This window comes from Asterias rubens, chromosome 9 (assembly GCF_902459465.1).
Source record: "Asterias rubens chromosome 9, eAstRub1.3, whole genome shotgun sequence".
NCBI lineage: Eukaryota > Metazoa > Echinodermata > Asteroidea > Forcipulatida > Asteriidae > Asterias > Asterias rubens.
In genome coordinates, this window is record NC_047070.1 from 10,008,206 (window position 1) to 10,026,825 (window position 18,620).

At 38.8% G+C, this 18,620-nt stretch overlaps 1 protein-coding gene across 2 annotated transcripts; it reads left to right on the forward strand.

Annotated features, from left to right (window-relative positions):
- The first annotated feature begins 930 nt into the window (after window positions 1-930).
- On the forward strand, window positions 931-18,074 carry LOC117294988 (pyridine nucleotide-disulfide oxidoreductase domain-containing protein 2-like). Of its 2 annotated transcripts, none has more exons than XM_033777546.1 (14): window positions 931-962; window positions 2,846-3,078; window positions 3,400-3,493; window positions 4,372-4,445; window positions 5,284-5,439; window positions 7,423-7,576; window positions 8,441-8,502; window positions 9,881-9,978; window positions 11,561-11,702; window positions 12,735-12,942; window positions 13,686-13,994; window positions 14,825-14,931; window positions 15,580-15,700; window positions 17,918-18,074. In XM_033777546.1, exons 2-14 carry the CDS (start codon window positions 2,878-2,880, stop codon window positions 17,998-18,000), a joined length of 1,809 nt encoding a protein of 602 aa, XP_033633437.1. In that variant the 5' UTR covers window positions 931-962; window positions 2,846-2,877; the 3' UTR covers window positions 18,001-18,074. The 2 variants fall into 2 exon arrangements, with proteins under 2 accessions (XP_033633437.1, XP_033633438.1); XM_033777547.1 differs by lacking the exon at window positions 931-962 and adding an exon at window positions 2,259-2,278.
- Window positions 18,075-18,620: the final 546 nt, after the last annotated feature.

An 18,620-nucleotide genomic window follows, 5' to 3' on the forward strand; every position in this document is an offset into this window, starting at 1 on the left:
ACTTAGGACGAGTCCCAACCATGCAATGTAGCATGCAGACCATAAGATTAATCCTAAGTTAGGAAGAGTTACTCGTCCTAACTCGAGATAAGACGAGTCCTAACTCTTTGGTTAATGAATCCCAAGGGGGGGGGGGGGGGGGGGGGGGGGGGGGCTCTATGTGGATTGGGTTTTCAGTCCCTACTTGACTGCATGGGTTTCCCTGAAACAAATCTCTGGGATTTTCCTTCCACATCTAGAACTGAAATTTCTTTATCATCTTTCTTCTATTATTGCTCAATTTATCCAGATTATTTATTTTTTATTTACTTATGTAGACAATACTTTTCATAGAAAATACAATTTATTAGCCTATCATTTACTCCTCTAGAGATCTGAGACTCTTATTTTTGATTTCTTTTTCATATAATGAATAACAATATACAATCAAAATTGTTTTGGAAACATTTCTTTAAAGTTTTTCCAAGGTGAGGGCGCCAGACAAAAATTAAATTGCGCCACCTATTGTTAGGAGTTGGTTGTTGTTGATGTTATATCACTTCCCAGATCGACAAGGCATGACGTCGACCTGAGCGCGCGGACTTCGATCGATCGGGCATTCGGGTGTCATTCATTCTCCCCTAGTAGACCTTTCTTTTGTTGATAAACAAACCGCCTTGGTTGGCATGGTCGGCCGAATGATAGTAAAACATAAATTTTTAAAAACAGATGTTTTAATCGAATTCAGCATTTTCTGCAAACTTTCAATTAAATAAAATACCTCTCATAATTAATTGTTTAACAAAATCAACAAATTTGGTGACATTGTTACCAAAAATAGCGATCTTTTCTTAATTTGCACTTACGGCTTTCCATAGTTTTCATATCTGGGTTGGCAAAAACTCGGGCTGTGACGTTGCAAAAGAAAGGTCTATAAACTAATAATAGAGTAGAAATTCTGAATGATCATTTGACAAGACATGGTAAGTGAGACCATTCATTAGACTGAGATTATTAAGAGTAAGACTTTGCCGTGATGTGCGTTTTTTTCTCTCCCTCACTTCAGAATTCGTCTGACAAACTACGATTACTTACAATTCTCCTGCCAAACATGACTGAGTGATGTTACAACATGCAACCATGCACTGCTGTAGTGCATGCATTGCATGCATTATACTCAGACTCCAATAAAAACAAACAAGACACAAATTTTTGAATTACTGCCACAGTCTGAAACCAACTGATTCTATTTGTGCCTGATACCAAATTGGGCAAACCGGACACAAGAAAAACAAGCGGGGTACACCTGACCCCTAACCAGGATGCACTTGCACCCGAACCTGGGTTCAATTTGACCCAAAAATACAAAACAAACCAGGATGCACTTGCACCCAAACCTGGGTTCCATTTGACCCAAAAATTAGCTGCATATGGCAGCCACAAACCCAATATAATTTGTGTAGGCCTACACCAGATCAACTTTACTGTGTTTTGTAGAAATTATTAATTTGTTTAATTACACAGAGTACACAGGATAGAGTTGCGCTTCCACCGATGAAACCTCAGTCGGAATCATGGCCTCATGAAACTTTCGAACGCCATGGCAACAATACCAAAACCAATTAACAAATCCATTGTGTTTATAATAATTATTACATGTTGTTAAATAAACGCCAAAATCGGGGTAAATGGCTGTCTGAACCCTTCCAATTATGCCAATGCAGCAACTTGAAAAAAACAGCCAATAAGAACATTGCCAAATAACAGGTGGAGTAAGTGGGATGGCGGTGGGAAAATTATTCATATCTTTCCACATTGAAAGACTGTGACGAAGTGACAGATAAAATAATAAGCCCGCCAAAACAAAAAATCCTGATGGGGGGAATCACCATGATTGGTTAAAACAAAAGTAAATGTAATACACTGATTTGCTACATTGTTAAATTGCAACACAGCATGACCCAGAAACCCAGCAAGTGATTTTTTGCAAACTATGCCATGGATGCACAGGGAAAAAACAATTAAATATTGCTTGTAAGAAAAACGCTGTGGGTATGCCCGGAACAGACTGTGTACAATGAAGGTTACGCTGAGTATAAGGCCTTTTATCCTTAGGGTGATAAAAGGAATTGTTTCAGGCTGTCCATGGACTCGTAGAAATAGGCTGTGTGACTCTAAATGATACATCACAGGAGTTTCTATTTAGGCCTACCATATATCAAATGGAATCCAGACATTAACGACAACAGTGTAGTGAGTCTGCTGTGTCGGACACTTGAACTTAAAGCTTACTTTACATGTAAATATTACTTTATGAATGACACATCTTTAACAGTGCAGTGGAGTACAGTTTTACAAAGTTATGGCGTATAATTTATCCTATGATTTATCATAGATTGTGAATCATGGACGGTATCATCATGGTTTAAATCTTTCTTTGTGGCCGTCTTGTGGTTCTTGCATTTTGTTTTTGTTTTTTGTTGTTAGTTAGGGTGTTGGTTGGTTGGTTTGTTGGAAGTTTTGGGTTGTTTGTTTGTGTGTTGGGGTGTTTTCGTTTGTTTGTTTGTTTTGTGCTTGTTTATCTGTCTCTTTTGATCTTTATGTTGTTAATTAGTTGCAAAGACGTAACCCTCCTCCTGCCGTCGGGAGGACAGTTATGTTATCGCAACTAGTTGTTAATATAAGCATTGCATTGTTTTATTTTCACTGATTGTACTTTTAATATCCATCTTTGTTTACGTACAAGACATCCTAGCCTTATACAAGCTTTTGCTTTTAATGGGTCATGCCTCCATACAGTTTCAGTTTTAGTTTTTAATCGTATTGTTAATATTTGTATAAATGTTTTTTTCTGGTTTTCTTAAAGATCCGTGTAGTTTTTACCATTCAGTATTAAAGATGGTAACCAGTGTTGTGCGCAGTGTCTACCTCTCTAAGCTGATCAAACCTGTGATTGGCGGCAGTGTGAATCATGTGACCTCAAGGAGATTGAGCACTTCTCAAATCGTTCATCGAGCAGCAGGAGGAAGTCCAGAGGATGCTCTGACCAAGGAGTACGATGCTATCATCATAGGAGCTGGTCATAACGGACTCACTGCGGTGAGTTGTTTGTTAACCCTCTTGTTGCCAAATTGTTTGGACATCAACTATGGTTGGTGACCGCACTGTTTAACCACTCAAGCGTGAAACACACGTTCTTCCACAACAGAAAGCAGGCATGCAACTTTTCCTCGGATCAGCTGATTTCCTCTTTTTTTAATCTCAGTTTTACCATTCAAAATTGCGAGAAGTTTACTTGTAACGTGACTTGACTTGAGCAAAGGTGACTTGCAACTACGACTTGACTTGAGGAAAAATGACTCGGTTACAACACTGGCAAATTGTAACAATCACACCCTTTTTGCCTTTTTGCTTCCATAGTCTGCGTATCTTCAGAAAGCCGGTCTGAAGACATTAGTTCTGGAGAAGAGACATGTTATAGGAGGAGCGGCAGTAACTGAAGAGATTGTACCAGGTTTGTAGTAAAAGCCAATAGCCTTCAAGAATCTTAAAGGCAGTGGACATTATTGGTAATTACTCAAAATAATTATTAGCATAAAACCTTATTTGGTAATGAGTAATGGAGAGTTGTTGGTAGTAAGAAACGGCTCCCTCTGAAGTAACGTAGTTTTTTGATAAAGAAGTAATTTTCCATGCATTTTATTTCGAGGCCTCAAATTTAGAATTTGAGGTCTCGAAATCAAGCATCGAAAGCACACAACTCGGATGACAAGGGTGTCTTTTCTTTCAGTATTATTTAGCAACTTCGACGACCGATTGCGCTCAAATATTCACAGGTTTGTTATTTTATGCATGTTGAGATACACCAAGTGAGAAGACTGGTCTTTGACAATTACCAATAGTGTCCACTGTCTTTAAATAATGTGAAGTGCAATCAATCTACTTGGTGAATCAATGTTGTGCAGTCCTTTGTAGTTGTGTTGGTGAACTAAAACTTCATTCCTGTCTTCTCTCCATTTGGAAATGTTTTTTTTTCTCTTTCAAACCACTTCCAGCCAACAACTGAAGGAAATACTTTTCTTTTATTTAAAAGGGCATTAAATGAAAATTATGTTAAAATTGAGAATTTTAAAATAAAATTTATGGAAGTGAATGTTTTCCTAAAAAAGGGAATGTTTCTTTTCCATAAACAATTACTTTGGAGACCACTACGGATCAATACATTTCCATTTACCAGGAGCGCCAAAAAAGCAATCTATGTAATCCATCCAAACTGCACTAACAAATTATGACCCTGTCCATATATTGAGGAATGCCAATGGGGTATAATTGTGTTCTTAGCCTATAATAAGATTACGGATTTCTTATTTGCCCCTACCTCTCATGGCACAGGATTCAAGTTCTCAAGATGCTCATATGTACTGAGTCTTTTAAGACCGGATATCTACAAAGATCTGGAACTTAAGGTAGGACTCAAAAGAACAAGAATCAGGTTAAGCGTTGCTGCTCCAAACTAAAGAAAACAATTACAGCCATAAATTTTTAATTTTAAAAGTAATGGCCCATGTTCATGGCTTACCGAAAGCGACGAATTGGCACTTGCGTCAAGCCTATTTTATGCGTTAGCAGGGAATTTTGGCTTGCGTACTCTACGTTAATGGGCATTCTACACTTACACAGCTAGCGCAGCAATTCTGCACTTGCACGTAACACGAATGGTGTTGGTAAGTGCAGAATTCGCCGGTAAGAGCCATGAAATTGGGCCCAGGTCACATCGTGCTTGTCAGGTCAGATCATATCGCGTGTATAGCACACGTATCAATAAACATTTATTTACCATGTCGACAATAACAATTTAAGCATACACTAGAAAACAAATATCAATGAATATAATAATGAAGGACGGATGCAATGTATAGAATTTGAAGATGATAACTACAGAAATTAACGTAATAGTCAATACATTTCCCTGAGACAGACATGGACTTGGACGACAAGGACAACACTACAAAAGCAACCAAAAACAGAACAAAGAAAACCCCCCCCCCAAAAAAAAAAAAAAAAGTGTAGTGTGGACTGGATGATTTGTAGGTAGGATTGTCCAGGCCATTTTTGGGACTGCTTAGACTGTTCTGAGCTTGCTGGGACTCTCCAAGCCAGTGTTTGTAAGCAGGGTGTGGGGGGGGGGGGCAGATGGTTCGATACATTAAACACCCCCCCCCCCCCTTTGATGGAGCAGCTGTTCATGCATGGTATATTGATACTCCATTGAATTGTTATTCTTTGTGCCTTCGCAACACACAGAAACACGGATTGAAAGTTCACATCAGGAAGGCCTACGCCTACACCCCGTTACTTGAGGCCCCGGGTTCCAGCGGCAGACCAAGATCTCTCCTTCTTACTTGTGATGATAAGCAGACGTATGAACAGATTGCACAGTTCTCTGAGAAAGATGCAAGGGTATGGAATCCAGACTGCTTTTGGTTACAGTCACACCTCGGTTTAAAGACACTGGACACTATTGGTAATGGTCAACAACCAGTCTTCTCACGTGGTGTATCTCAACATATGCATAAAAAAACCTGTGAAAATTTGAGCTCAATCGGTCGTTGGAGTTACGAGATAACTATGAAAGAACAGCCTTGTCACACGAAGTTGTGTGGTTTCAGATGCTTGATTTCGAGACCTCAAATTCTAAACTTGAGGTCTCAAAATCAAATTTGTGGAAAGTTACTTCTTTCTTGGAAGCTACGTCACTTCAGAGAGAGCCGTTTCTCACAATGTTTTATACTATCAACCTCTCCCCATTACTCGTTACCAAGTGAGGTTTTATGCTGATAATTATTTTGAGTAATTACCTAGTGTCCACTGACTTTAAATTACCGGCCTCAGGCCTTCAGCCAGTGTTAAGCTCCATTATACCTCAACAAATTTATAAGTTGATCCAAACTTTGCAATCAGATTTAGAGACTTCTTCCAACACATTGTTTGTTCCAGGTTTATTTTAAGATACCTTAAAATGAGCCGAAATGCAATAGTTACATCAGTTAAATAAGGTTAGAAATTTAGCTTCAATGCATTCAAATCAATCTGTGAATTGCACTAGTTTGTTTTAAAGGCAGTGGACACTATTGGTAATTACTCAAAATAGTAATTAGCATAAAACCTTACTTGGTAACGAGTAATGGGGAGAGGTTGGTAGTATTAAACATTGTGAGAAACGGCTCCCTCTGAAGTGGAGTAGTTTTCGAGAAAGAAGTAATTTTCCATGAATTGGTTTCGAGACCTCAAGTTTAGAATTTGAGGTCTCGAAATCAAGCATCTGAAAGCACACAACTTCGTGTGACAAGGGTGTTTTTTTCTTTCATAGTTATCTCGCAACTCCGACGACCAATCAAACTCAAATTTGCACAGGTTTGTTATTTTATGCATATGTTGAGATACAGCAAGTGAGAAGACTGGTCTTTGACATTTACCAATAGTGTCCACTGGCTTTAAATTCACAATTAAAGCCTTACCTCTCTTCTTCTTAAAGCTATAGTCTACAACCCTGATTTGTTTCCCATTGTGTAGTTAATAAGTTGTAGAATCAAGGTGAAATGATTCTAAAAAAAGCTTTATACTCTTCAAATCTGCTGTGTTTCTAACCGAGTAAGTTTTTATTGCCATACATTTTACAAGTGATTAGCAATTTTAAACATTCCCTGTGAGGCCCTGAACATGTTTGGCAATTGTCAAAGACGTCGATTTCACAAAGAGTTAGGACTAGTCCTAGGAGATATACAAATTGCATGGATAGTCCTAAGTTAGGACGAGTAACTGGTCCTAACTTGAGATAAGACTAGTCCTAACTCTTTGTGAAATCCACCCCAGTATTCTCACTTGGTGTGTCCCAACATATGCATAAAATAACAAGCCTGTGAACATTTTGGCTCAATTGGCAATCGAAGGTGCGGGAAAATGATATCAGAAAAAACACCCTTGCTGTACAAATTAGTGTGCTTTCAGATAGTTATAAAAGGCTTCTGGCCAGAAGTCTCTTACTATTTTAGTGAGAAATTACCTCTTTCTCAAAAACTGTGTTACTTCAGAGGGAGTCGTTACTCACTATCAACAGCTCTACTGTATGTTGCTTGTTACCAAGCATGCCATGTAAGTTTTCATGCTAATTTATATTTTGATTGATGACCAAACGTGTACAGGGGTGGATTTCACAAAGGTAGTCCTAACTTAGGACTAGTCCTAGGCAATGCTAAGAGATAGGACCAGTCCTAAGTTAGGATGAGTTACTGGTCCTAACTTAGAACCAGTCCTATCTCTTAGCATTGCCTAGGACCAGTCCTACATGTACGTTAGGACTACCTTTGTGAAATCCACCCCAGTGCCTTTAAGCAGCTCTAATGGGCCTCGGTTTGAGAATATTTTAATCGCTGGTTCATGCAGAATTATTTTGAGTATGAGCATCAGATGACGGCCATAGCTCAAGCCATCGGACCTCTTTTGGATGCACCACCTGTAGAGTTGTCTGCACTCGGTAGTGGCTCACTAAGGGAACGTTTGGCTATGTGGCCAGCTATTAAAGCTGCTTTGAAATCAGGTATGCTGTGGAGATTAGAATAACAAACATTCTTAAATTATTAACTTATCTTCAACTCAAACTCGCATTTGCCTGAAGCGAAGGGGAGTATACTGTATATGATTTGGACATTGCATGGTGAGGTATCTATATATATTTGGTTTGCGGTAACACCATGTGTGCATCTACATGTACTTGCCAGGAGGAGTTTGTTCTTTAGAGAACTGTCTTTCTATATTCTACTACCACGGAGTAGATTTATCAGATTGTTCGGGAGACTTCTCAGTTCTGAAAAGAACTGTCCTGCTATTTAACTACTACCCGGGCGGAAGGTAGAAAATCAGCTGTGACTAACTTATAGGATTGTTATTAACTGCACAACCGTGGAGTGAGTTCTGAAATTGGTCTCAACGTTTCGACTAGCTTGCTCTAGTCATCTTCAGGAGACCGAGTATACTGTTTGAAACGTCGAGACCGCACTGGCTCTTTTCAGAGCCAACACTCCCTCAAAAGAGAAATTTTACATGGTTGTGCCTGCAAGTTTACTATTTAGTATTTGTTGTTACTTCTTGTCTTCAATTCAAAAAATATATATACACTGAGCTATCTTGCACTGTGTAGGCAGTTTCCCTTTTTGTCAATATCTTTGTTTTGGGGTGCCAGTTGAAAGCCATACAACCATTAGCTTTAGCTGCCGTCTAGCCAGGGATCACACCAAAGTGTACAATAGAACCTGGGAAGCGGCAGCCAGGGGATCATTTTTTTGTTCATATCAAAATATCAAGTTAAAACCCACAAGGGAAACTGACTGGGTAAATTTCCAATGTGCCGGCACTGTCTACCAACTGAGCTATCTGAGTAGCCCTATGTTTGTTTTCCTCACAGGTAAAGCTTTGGGGAAAAATCTTCCACAATTCTATGAGCTCTTAACTGCACCAATGGACAAGGTAAGACCACAGATTTCAAAACTAACTCAGTTTCACTGAATGATTTGTTTATAATAAATCACTTTGGTCACCATCCCAAACAGCGCCCTCACTGAGGTATCAAGATTTAGCCACCACATTGTTTGATAGTTGTGATGCAGTGAATGTTTTTCGCTCATCCCCAGTGCCTTGCCTTAGAGCCATTATACACTTTCGGTACATAATTTTTTTTTTAAGTTCACAGATTTATAATTAATTTACAGGGTTTACAGAAGGTAGTGGTGAAAGACTTATCTTGAAATATTATTCCATGAAATGCTTTACTTTTTCAGAAAACATTAAAACAATATCAATTCTCGATAGCGAGAATTACAGATTTCTTTTAAGCACATGTCATGACACGGGGAAGCGTGGGGAAACAAGGGTGGGTTTTCCGGTTATTTTCTCTCGACTCCACTGGCCGATTGAGCCAAAATTTTCACAGGTTTGTTATTTTATATAGAAGTTGTGGTACACGAAGTGTGGGCCTTGGACAATACTGTTTACCGAAAGTGTCCAATGGCTTTAACCAAAGGCACTGGGATGGGCAAACCTATGAAAAGCAAGCTCACGCATCACACTTGCACTACACCATAGATGTACACTGCACGCATGACGTACTTCCTGTTCTTGGATGAACTGGCTGCTGGGGCCGAGCGAATGAATGTTTGTGGATTTCAAATGTGCTTAGTTGTTTTAACGCTACATACAGAGTGTGAACCTGAGAACAAAAGAGGTCCACATATTGTAGGTACTTAAAGACAGTGGACACTATTGGTAATTGTCAAAGACCAGTCTTCTCACTTGGTGTATCTCAACATTTGCATAAAATAACACACCTGTGAAAATTTGAGCTCGATTGGTCGTCGGAGTTGCGAGATAACTACAGTATGAAAGAAAAAAAAACACCCTTGTCACATGAAGTTGCATGCTTTCAGATGGTTGATTTCGAGATCACAATTTCTAAACTTGAGGTCTCGAAATCAAGTTCGTGGAAAATTACTTCTTTCTCGAAAACTACGTCACTTCAGAGGGAGCCGTTTCTCACAATGTTTTATACTATCAACCTCTCCCCATTACTTGTTACCAAGTGAGGTTTTACGCTGATAATTGTTTTGAGTAATTACCAATAGTGTCCACTGCCTTTAAAACACTATGTGGATTGACGTCCACACAGTTTTTTTTTACAGTGTTGAAGAGAACAAAGGAAAGTCCACAGAGTGACTGCGACACAGCTGAGTGTGATGGCATGTGTGCAGGTCATTTGAGTCTGTTACTTTTTCATATCATATACTTGTTATAAACTTGATTATCAATTCTGTTTTGGGTTTATTGTTGTCCATTTTGGTATTTATGTCAGATCCTGGATCGTTGGTTTGAGTCTGAGCCTCTTAAAGCTACCTTAGCAACAGATTCAGTCATAGGTGCTATGGTAACGCCCAGCACACCTGGTAGCGGGTAAGTGCGTTTTAAAAGTTTTTATGAGTGAAATATCTGTCTGATCTCATAAGGAATATGTTTTTGGCTTTCAGTTTAATAAATGGCTGGTGTCAGAGTTGGTATCAAAACAAAACAAAAATTTGTAACTGTAAAATACGAAGTATAATAGTTGGGATTGAGGAGGTGTAAGTCTGACAAATGAATAAGAAAATTCTATTGTCATTTTGCCATTGTTTAAAAACAACTAACCACACATTGTCCAACACCCTGAAGGCCGGTTTATAGTTGGTCCTGCGATGGTGGTGCGATGGAAATCTAGACAAGTGATCCCCAAAACACAGTTTATAGTCATCGATGAGGTATAAAAACTGTGTCTTTGTATGATCGCGCATAAAGATTTCCATTGGGCGGCCATCGCGGGACCGACTATAACTCGGCCTTTAAAGATACTGCTTTTAAACATGAAGTACGTTTTGATTCACCATTGGATGAATGTTGTTTTATATAATTTCAGAATATTTCAATCCAACGGAACAGATACCTTTGTATTGATTTGAGGTTGTTTTAATTAGCACCAAGAGGTTAATCCAACACAAAACTGTCTCGGCCCTCTCGGATTTCTACACCTCGGTTAAGAAAAGCAATTACAATGTATAGTTAAGTGTCTTGCTCAAGGACGCAAGTGTCACGACGGAGACTCGAACCCACACTCTGCTGCTGTAAACACCAGAGCTTGGGTGGCGTGAAATAGACCACTCAGCCATGACAGACCATAATGGTTACACCTTCTTTTTGTTTGTGTATTTTTTCTCCAGTATCTTTCTTGTGAATATTATTCATTTTTTAAAGTGATGTTTTAGTGTTTGATTTGACTTTGGTCAACAACATGTGTTGTATTTTTCTGCCTAATCAAGCGTCTTGTGAGTACCATATCTTCTACTGCCGCAAAAAAACACCTGAAAACCTACTTTTCCAGTCAGCCTCGTCATTAATCCTTTTTTTTTTTTTTTTTCTTTCTTCCTTTGCATTGTTCTTGCTTTATTCATTGTTCAGCGCTTTGATCTGTGTTAAAGGCACTTCATAAATACCTATATTATAAAAATACCTATATTATTATTGTATGTGCATTTTTTTTCCAATATTTTTTATGTGTAAATATTATTCATTTTTTAAAGTAATGTTTTAGTGTTTTAGTGACTTTGGTCAAAAACATTTTCGAGTATGATTCTGTGTATGTAACTTTTGTAGGACAAAAAACACAATGTCCACAGATTTACACTAAACTTACACAGTTTGAAGATAATGATAGTAGAAATCTTCCCTGAAAATATTACGCGCTGAGGTGCTGTAGTTTTTGGGAAACAAGTAAAACAATGTCATGAAAGTAATTTTTGTCTCATGAGACGAAAATTATTTTAAGCATTTACAAACGTATTTTCATGACATTGTTTTACTCATTTCTCAAAAACTACAGCACCTCAGTCAGTAAGTAATATTTGAAGGGAAGCTTTCCACTATCATTATCTTCAAACCCTGTACGTTTCATGTAAATCTATGAACATTTTGCGCTATATAAGACTACTATGTTTTATCCCTTCAGGTATGTGTTGATACATCATGTGATGGGTGAAGTAGAAGGGATCAAGGGGGCATGGGGCTATGCTGAGGGAGGCATGGGGTCAGTGTCAGGGAGTATTGCTAGTGCTGCTAAGGCCCATGGAGCTACCATTCTAACAGAGAAGGTGAGTCATAAGTAGGATTTGGAACTTTGCATGGTGGAAATAAGATATAGAAGAGTTTGCGGTAACACCAGCTAATGACTATCTCTAAATGAGTTGGGGTGGTTCTGAAAAGAACCGTTGGATTAACTTGACGTTTCGACCTGTATGCTCTGATCGTCTTCTGGAGAATGCTGGACTCTGATGCTGCATGCTGGTTAAGTACTGGGCGGCGGATTAGCTTGGTGATGCACGAAGGCGGGAAATACAGGCGGGTAGTGAACTCGATGATGCGTGGTGAAACCTGCTGTGGAGCCTTGGGTAGTGCGTGGGATGTGTGTGCTCACTGAACCGTGTCGGTAGGAACAAGCATAGGGGATAGTGAGGGTGTGGGGCCTAGGTGACTGAGGGTATAGATGACCCAAAGCAGTCTAATGGTTGGGGGCCTAGGGGGTGACCGTGGATATAGAAGATCCATTGGTCGGGAGGAGGGGGAGCTAGATGTCGCTGATGTCATAAGTGGTGAGATTACTTTCATGTTTGTTGAAGCTCTATCCTATGGTAGTGCAGCAAGAAACAAGATCTCAGGGATGATTTTCCTGTTAGAGAATATTATTTCGATAGAAATGAGCAATCAGGGAAGAGTTTCCCTTCGACATGTCTGAGGAGATTCCATGGTTATGCGTCGTCTTGTTTCACTGTAATCATTCGATCAACATGGGCCACAATATACCAGGTGAAGTAATTTGGCTGTCAAACTAGTTATTTGCTGAAAAACACATCTAAAGACTGCCGTTTGATTTAGGTTATTGGCTCACACAAATCAAAGTGGCAAATTTTAACTGATGTCAAATTGCGAAACAGGAATCAAAATTATCTTTCATTTTTGATTTGGTTTTCCTAAAAGTAAGACAATCCTAAATGAAGAATCAAAAATCTTTTTGCTGCCTGTCATTAAAGTTAAAGTAACTGGATTTTTCTGAGTTGTTTCATTTAATATATTTAAAACTTAGAGAAGAAAATAACTTTTTTTTCTATAAAATAATTTGCCTACAGCCAGTGGATACCATCATGTTAGACGGCAACCAGAGAGCATGTGGTGTTGTCTTGGAAGACGGAACTGAAATAAGAAGCAAGATGGTCCTCTCCAACGCCACGGCCAGACTTACCTACTTGAATCTGACCCCACAGGAAGCTCTTCCAAAGGAGTTCATTCAAGAGGTCAAAGCTATTGATTATAAATCACCTGTCACAAAAATCAATGGTAAGTTTTTTTTGTTATTTTTTTTTAATACAATTCAGTGCTATTCACACGACAGCAATTCAACAGGGGGTCCCTTGCTTATTTTTAGCACGGTTGTAAAATGTAGCAATGTTTGAGAAGATTTTAAAAAAGAACTTGGACAGTAAACAAAATGTTTGTCCTTCACACGGAAAATGTAGCAATGTTTGAGAAGATTTTGGAAAAGAACTTGGACAGTAAACAAAATGTTTGTCCTTCACACAATGTACATTTTGTAAGACTTTACAACCATGCTACAATTTAGCAAGGGACCCTTGCTTAATTGCTCTTGTGTGAAAGGGGCTTTAGCTGCAAATCTTCCTTCTGGGCACACAATGATTTATTTATGCAATTATGTCAATTATGAAATTATAAATGTCATCTTCCCTTTGCAAGTAAAATTTGTTGGAAGCTTGTGGGAACTTCATGCAGGTTAACTGTTAAATAAAATATTTGGAAATATCTTGGAAATCACCATGTGTTATCGGAGCTGCCAACAATTTTATCCTGCCATCAGGGAGGTTTTGTACAACAACCATTATTTAGAGTTACATTCAACATGACAGGGAAAAGAGCAAATCTCATCAGGGAAATTTTCATTTGTTTTCATGCATAGAAAGATTGGTTTATTTTCACAGAACTTTCTGCAGAATCATGTAGAGTTTATAGCAGCTGTCCATACACATCTCACTCTTGCAAACTTTTCTTCTCAAAAACATTTGCAGTGGCTGTGGACCGACTTCCAAACTTCAAAGCCAGTCCTACAGACTCCAATCAGCCCGGTCCCCATCACACCTGTACCATCCACTTAAACTGCGAGACGACCCAGCTGTTGACCGATGCCTACGAGCCGTGTCAGAAGGGTCAAATTGCAGATCGACCCATGATTGAGATGTGTATACCATCCTCAATGGATCGTACCATTGCTCCAGAGGGATGTCATGTCCTTAGTCTTTTCACCCAGTATACACCGTATCATTTAGCTGATGGGAAAGAGTGGGATGAGGAGACCAAGAATGCCTATGCTGATAAAGGTGAACATTAAACCATAGAGTTATAAGAACTAGAGAGCGCACTGGTGATGCTGCGCGCACAAATGTCATGGGACCGTAAGGAAGGAGACACGCGCGCCATTTTGTATGAACGTTGTACGCGCGTTGAATAATAAGTAAAAGTTGGTGGGGAACGTGTCATGATAACTCTGTGGGATGCTGTTTCGTCAACTAAAAAGTGGCCGCACACCTGGCTGCGTATCTAGGCTTGTGCGCCCCCCTAGTTCCTATATATAACTCTAAGCATTACACCCATCACAAAGGGTCTAGAATTCCCTCTTCTGTTTCAAGTAGGAATTGAAACTATGCATGGTGGAAGTATAATTAGGTGAGGTTTGCGGTAACATCATGTGAAACTTTCTTATGGGTAGAACCGGTGGTTGAGAACACAATGTTTTGATCAAATTGCTCTGATCCTCTTAAAAAGGCACTGGACACTATTGGTAATTGCTCAAAATAATTGTTAGCATAAAATCTTACTGTTGATAGTATAACAAATTGTGAGAAACGGCTCCCTTTGAAGTAACTTAGTTTTTAAGAAAGAAGTTATTTCTCTGTAAAATAATTATTTGATGTTGATCTTGAGACCTCAGAATTTGATTTTGAGGCCTCGAATTAAAGCATCTGAAAACACACAACTTTGTGTACCAAGGGTTTTTTCTTCCACTTTTATCTCACAGATTTATGTCTTTAGAATTTGCCAATTATAGGATCTTTTCAAAAACAGTTCACTTAGTTCCCTTTGAAAAAGTCATTCCTCAGTACAAATTCCCATTTTGTAGGCAATCAGTACTCCTTTGCTTTACAAACAGTCTTCGACAACATTGAGAATTATTGTCCCGGGTTCAAATCCAGTGTGATTGGAAGAGACATCTTACCACCGCCTGAATTGGAGAGAATCTTTGGACTAACAGGAGGGGTGAGTGTACCATGTCTTGATTCATTCAGAGCTTATACAGAGTATATCGGTAGCAGCAGTCTTTGCAACATGCTCTCGGCTGTACCTTATCTTGATTCAAAGACAGTAAGAATGGATATCAGTGGCAGCAGCCTTTGCAACGTGCTCTCGGCTGTACCTTATCTTGATTCAAAGAGAGTAAGAGTGGATATCAGTGGCAGCAGTCTATGCATCATGCTCTAGGCTGTACCTTGTCTTGATTCAAAAAGAGTAAGAATGGATATCAGTGGCATCAGTCTTTGCATCATGCTCTAGGCTGTACCTTGTCTTGATTCAAAAAGAGTATGAAAGGATATCAGTGGCAACAGTCTTTTCTGCACCTTATCTTGATTCAATAAGATTAGGAGTGGATGTCAGGGGTAGCAGTCTTTGCAACCTTCTGTAGGCTGTACCTTATCTTGATTCAAAGAGAGTCAGTTACTTTTGTCGCCAGTTTTATAATTATTAATGATACAAAGATAATAGACCTCAAAAGAAACTGACTGTGTTCATTTTTAAAAACTGCACAACTTAACTCTTGCTAAAAAATATTTTGTCTACTACATTTTTCATGGAAATAAATTTAAAAAGTCAATGATCAATACCATATTTCTATATGTATCAATCTAGAACATTTTTCATGGAGCGATGTCGTTAGACCAGTTGTACTTTGCAAGGCCTGTCATGTCCAGCTCTAGTTATCGTTCACCAGTTGCTGGTCTGTACCTGTGTGGTAGTGGAGCTCATCCAGGTAAACTTTTTCCATTTACATCTGACTCTCGTTAAAGGCAGTGGACACTATTGAACATTACTCAAAATAATTATTAGCATAAAACCTTACTTGGTAACGAGTAATGGGGAGAGGTTGGTAGTATAAAACATTGTGAGAAACGGCTCCCTCTGAAGTGGAGTAGTTTTCGAGAAAGAAGTAATTTTCCACAAATTTGATTTCGAGACCTCAAGTTTAGAATTTGAGGTCCCAAAATCAAGCATCTGAAAGCACACAACTTCGTGTGACAAGGGTGTTGTTTACTTTCATAGTTATCTCGCAACTCCGACGACCGATTGAGCTCAAATTTTCACAGGTTTGTTATTTTATGCATATGTTGATATACAGCAAGTGAGAAGACTGGTCTTTGACAATTACCAATAGTGACCACTGGCTTTAAAGGCACTGGATACTATTTGTAATAACTCAAAATAATTGTTAGCATAAAAACTTGTTAGCGATCAAAGGAGAGACCGATGTTGATAGTTTAAAACATTGTGAGATTAAAACATTCTGAAGTCACATCGTTTTCGAGATAGAAGTTATTTCTCACTAAATATTGAATTTGATTTTTAGACCTTTGAACTGGATTTTGAGGTCTCCAATTTAAGCTTCTGAAAGCACACAACTGCGAGTAACAAGGTTGTTTTTTCTTCCATAGTTATCGTGCACTTTCAATGACCAATTGAGTTCAAATGTTTACGGGTTTGTTATTTTGTGCATATATTGAGATACAGCATTGCAAGTGAGAAGACTTTTTATATTATCTGAAACTCGTCCTGTTTAAACTGGCTGTTAAACGCTGCACACTGTAAATATACATGTCGTCATAGTGCATGTACATGTAGTGCATGTACTACACTCAAGTTTAGTCTAAAACAGAGCGTTTTGATCATGTACCCAAAAATATCAATGATAAATGCATTTTCATTCATTTAATAATTTAATGTTTGCCACAGTTATTGTTTATTTATGACAATGATGTGAAAAATTCAATACTGCAGAGCACCATATGCAGAATATTGTTTCGCTGGTAATTGTCAAAGTGTACATGGGAAGTAGCATTTTAAACAGGTTACCAGCGAAAATTTGTCTGGAGCTGTATGGCTGCCAAACACGAAAATTTGCTTCTAAGCAAGCATGAAATTTCTTCCTTGATAAAAACAGGATTACCAACAAAACTTTCATTTGTTGCATATTGCTTGTTTCTGGTATTCAGCTGTTATTTGCTTTTCCTGAAAATCAAGTACAAATTTGGTTGGTAATCCTGGGGTTTGTTTTTCAAGGCAAAATTTCATGCTAGGCAAATTTTGGTGCTAAGCAGCCCTATGAAAATGGGCCCAGATGGTAATTTCTTAACGATTAGCTTGTTACACAACAATATTTTCTGATCTCGCTACAAAGTATGAAAAACATTTTGTTGTCACAGGGCCGCTTGACTAGACAGAGTTTTGGCTAATTAAGTCATAACTTGATTCATCTGTAGTTCTTTCGTAAATTTGGCCAGGAGTGAAAGAGGGGAGAGGTTAGCAGCATGACAGGATTGGTGCAATATTGGGTTGTGAGTGGGTATTAAAAAATACCATGGAAAGTTTCTAGACTGTGATTGGTCATACTCGATCATATGTGTTAACTGTTGATAAAGGACCTGCTCTGGAAACTCGTTGGCACTGCGCACATGCGCGTCATTACCGGTCATTACATGGTCTTTACCATGCGGTGAAGACCAGGGCCCAATTTATGGCTCTGCTTACCGTCAGCACAGAATCGGCGCTTACGGAAGCAGGGAAATCTGTGCTTACGCCAAGCGTATTTCATGTTTTAGCAGGGGATTTTGGCTTCTGTGCGTGCGTACTCCACGTTACTTGGCATTCTACGCTTACAAAGCTAGCGCAGAGTTTTGGCGCTTGCACGTCAAGCAGGGAATTGTGATCGTAAGCTCAGAATTCGGCGGTTAGCAGAGCCATGAAATTGGGCCCGGGTATTCGCACTGTTATTCCCTAATTCAACACCTACCCTCTTCAGAGCAATGAATATAGGATGCCCAAAGCACATAGTCTGTGTAGAGCACAGCCATAAAATCAGATTTGCTTGTCAATGCTTGTTTTTTAGGTAACAATTTTAGCGGCTTTTCTTTTTCTTCAGCTTGTTTTATGTGTTCATCAACATAATTGTAGTTTTTGATTTCATTTTACTCAGGTGGTGGAGTTATGGGTGCCCCAGGCAGAAATGCTGCTCATGTGGCTAGCATGGATCTCAAGAAGCAAGGTTATAAGAAGTAGCAGCTTTTATAATTATAAAGAATAATAACTCTTATAAAGCACATTTCACAATAACCGTATCAATGCGCTTTACATTAGTGCCCTGGTCATAGGGCCAATTATATCCCTTTTAATGTTTCTCATTATACAACCTGGGCAACAGTTTATAACGCTCCAAAGGCTTTTTCATTCACAATATCAACTTCTATCCTCGCCGGTACCCATTTATACCTCTGGGTGAAGAGAAGCATTTATAGTAAAGTATCTTGCTCAAGGACACATGTGTGTAGACCGGAATTCGAACCCACACTCTGGTGACTTAGCACCAGAACTTGAATTTGATGCTCTTAACCACTCGGCCATGACACTTTACATAGTAGCTTCTTATATGTAGCGCTCATTTTCTTCACTCAGTGAGGCTAATGGCGCTTCAACATTCACTATTTTCCTGCAAGGTACTGTAGAGTACGTTGTGTATCATCAGACATAAATGGTCCAGTCGCAAAGGCGAAATAACGTTCAAAGCACAATGATTCATCTTTGGAATGGTGCTATGCATAAAAACTGATATAATTATGTAAGGTTGTGTATATTTGCGTCAAAAAAGAAAAATCTCACTCCATGGAATTAATGAAATTTTA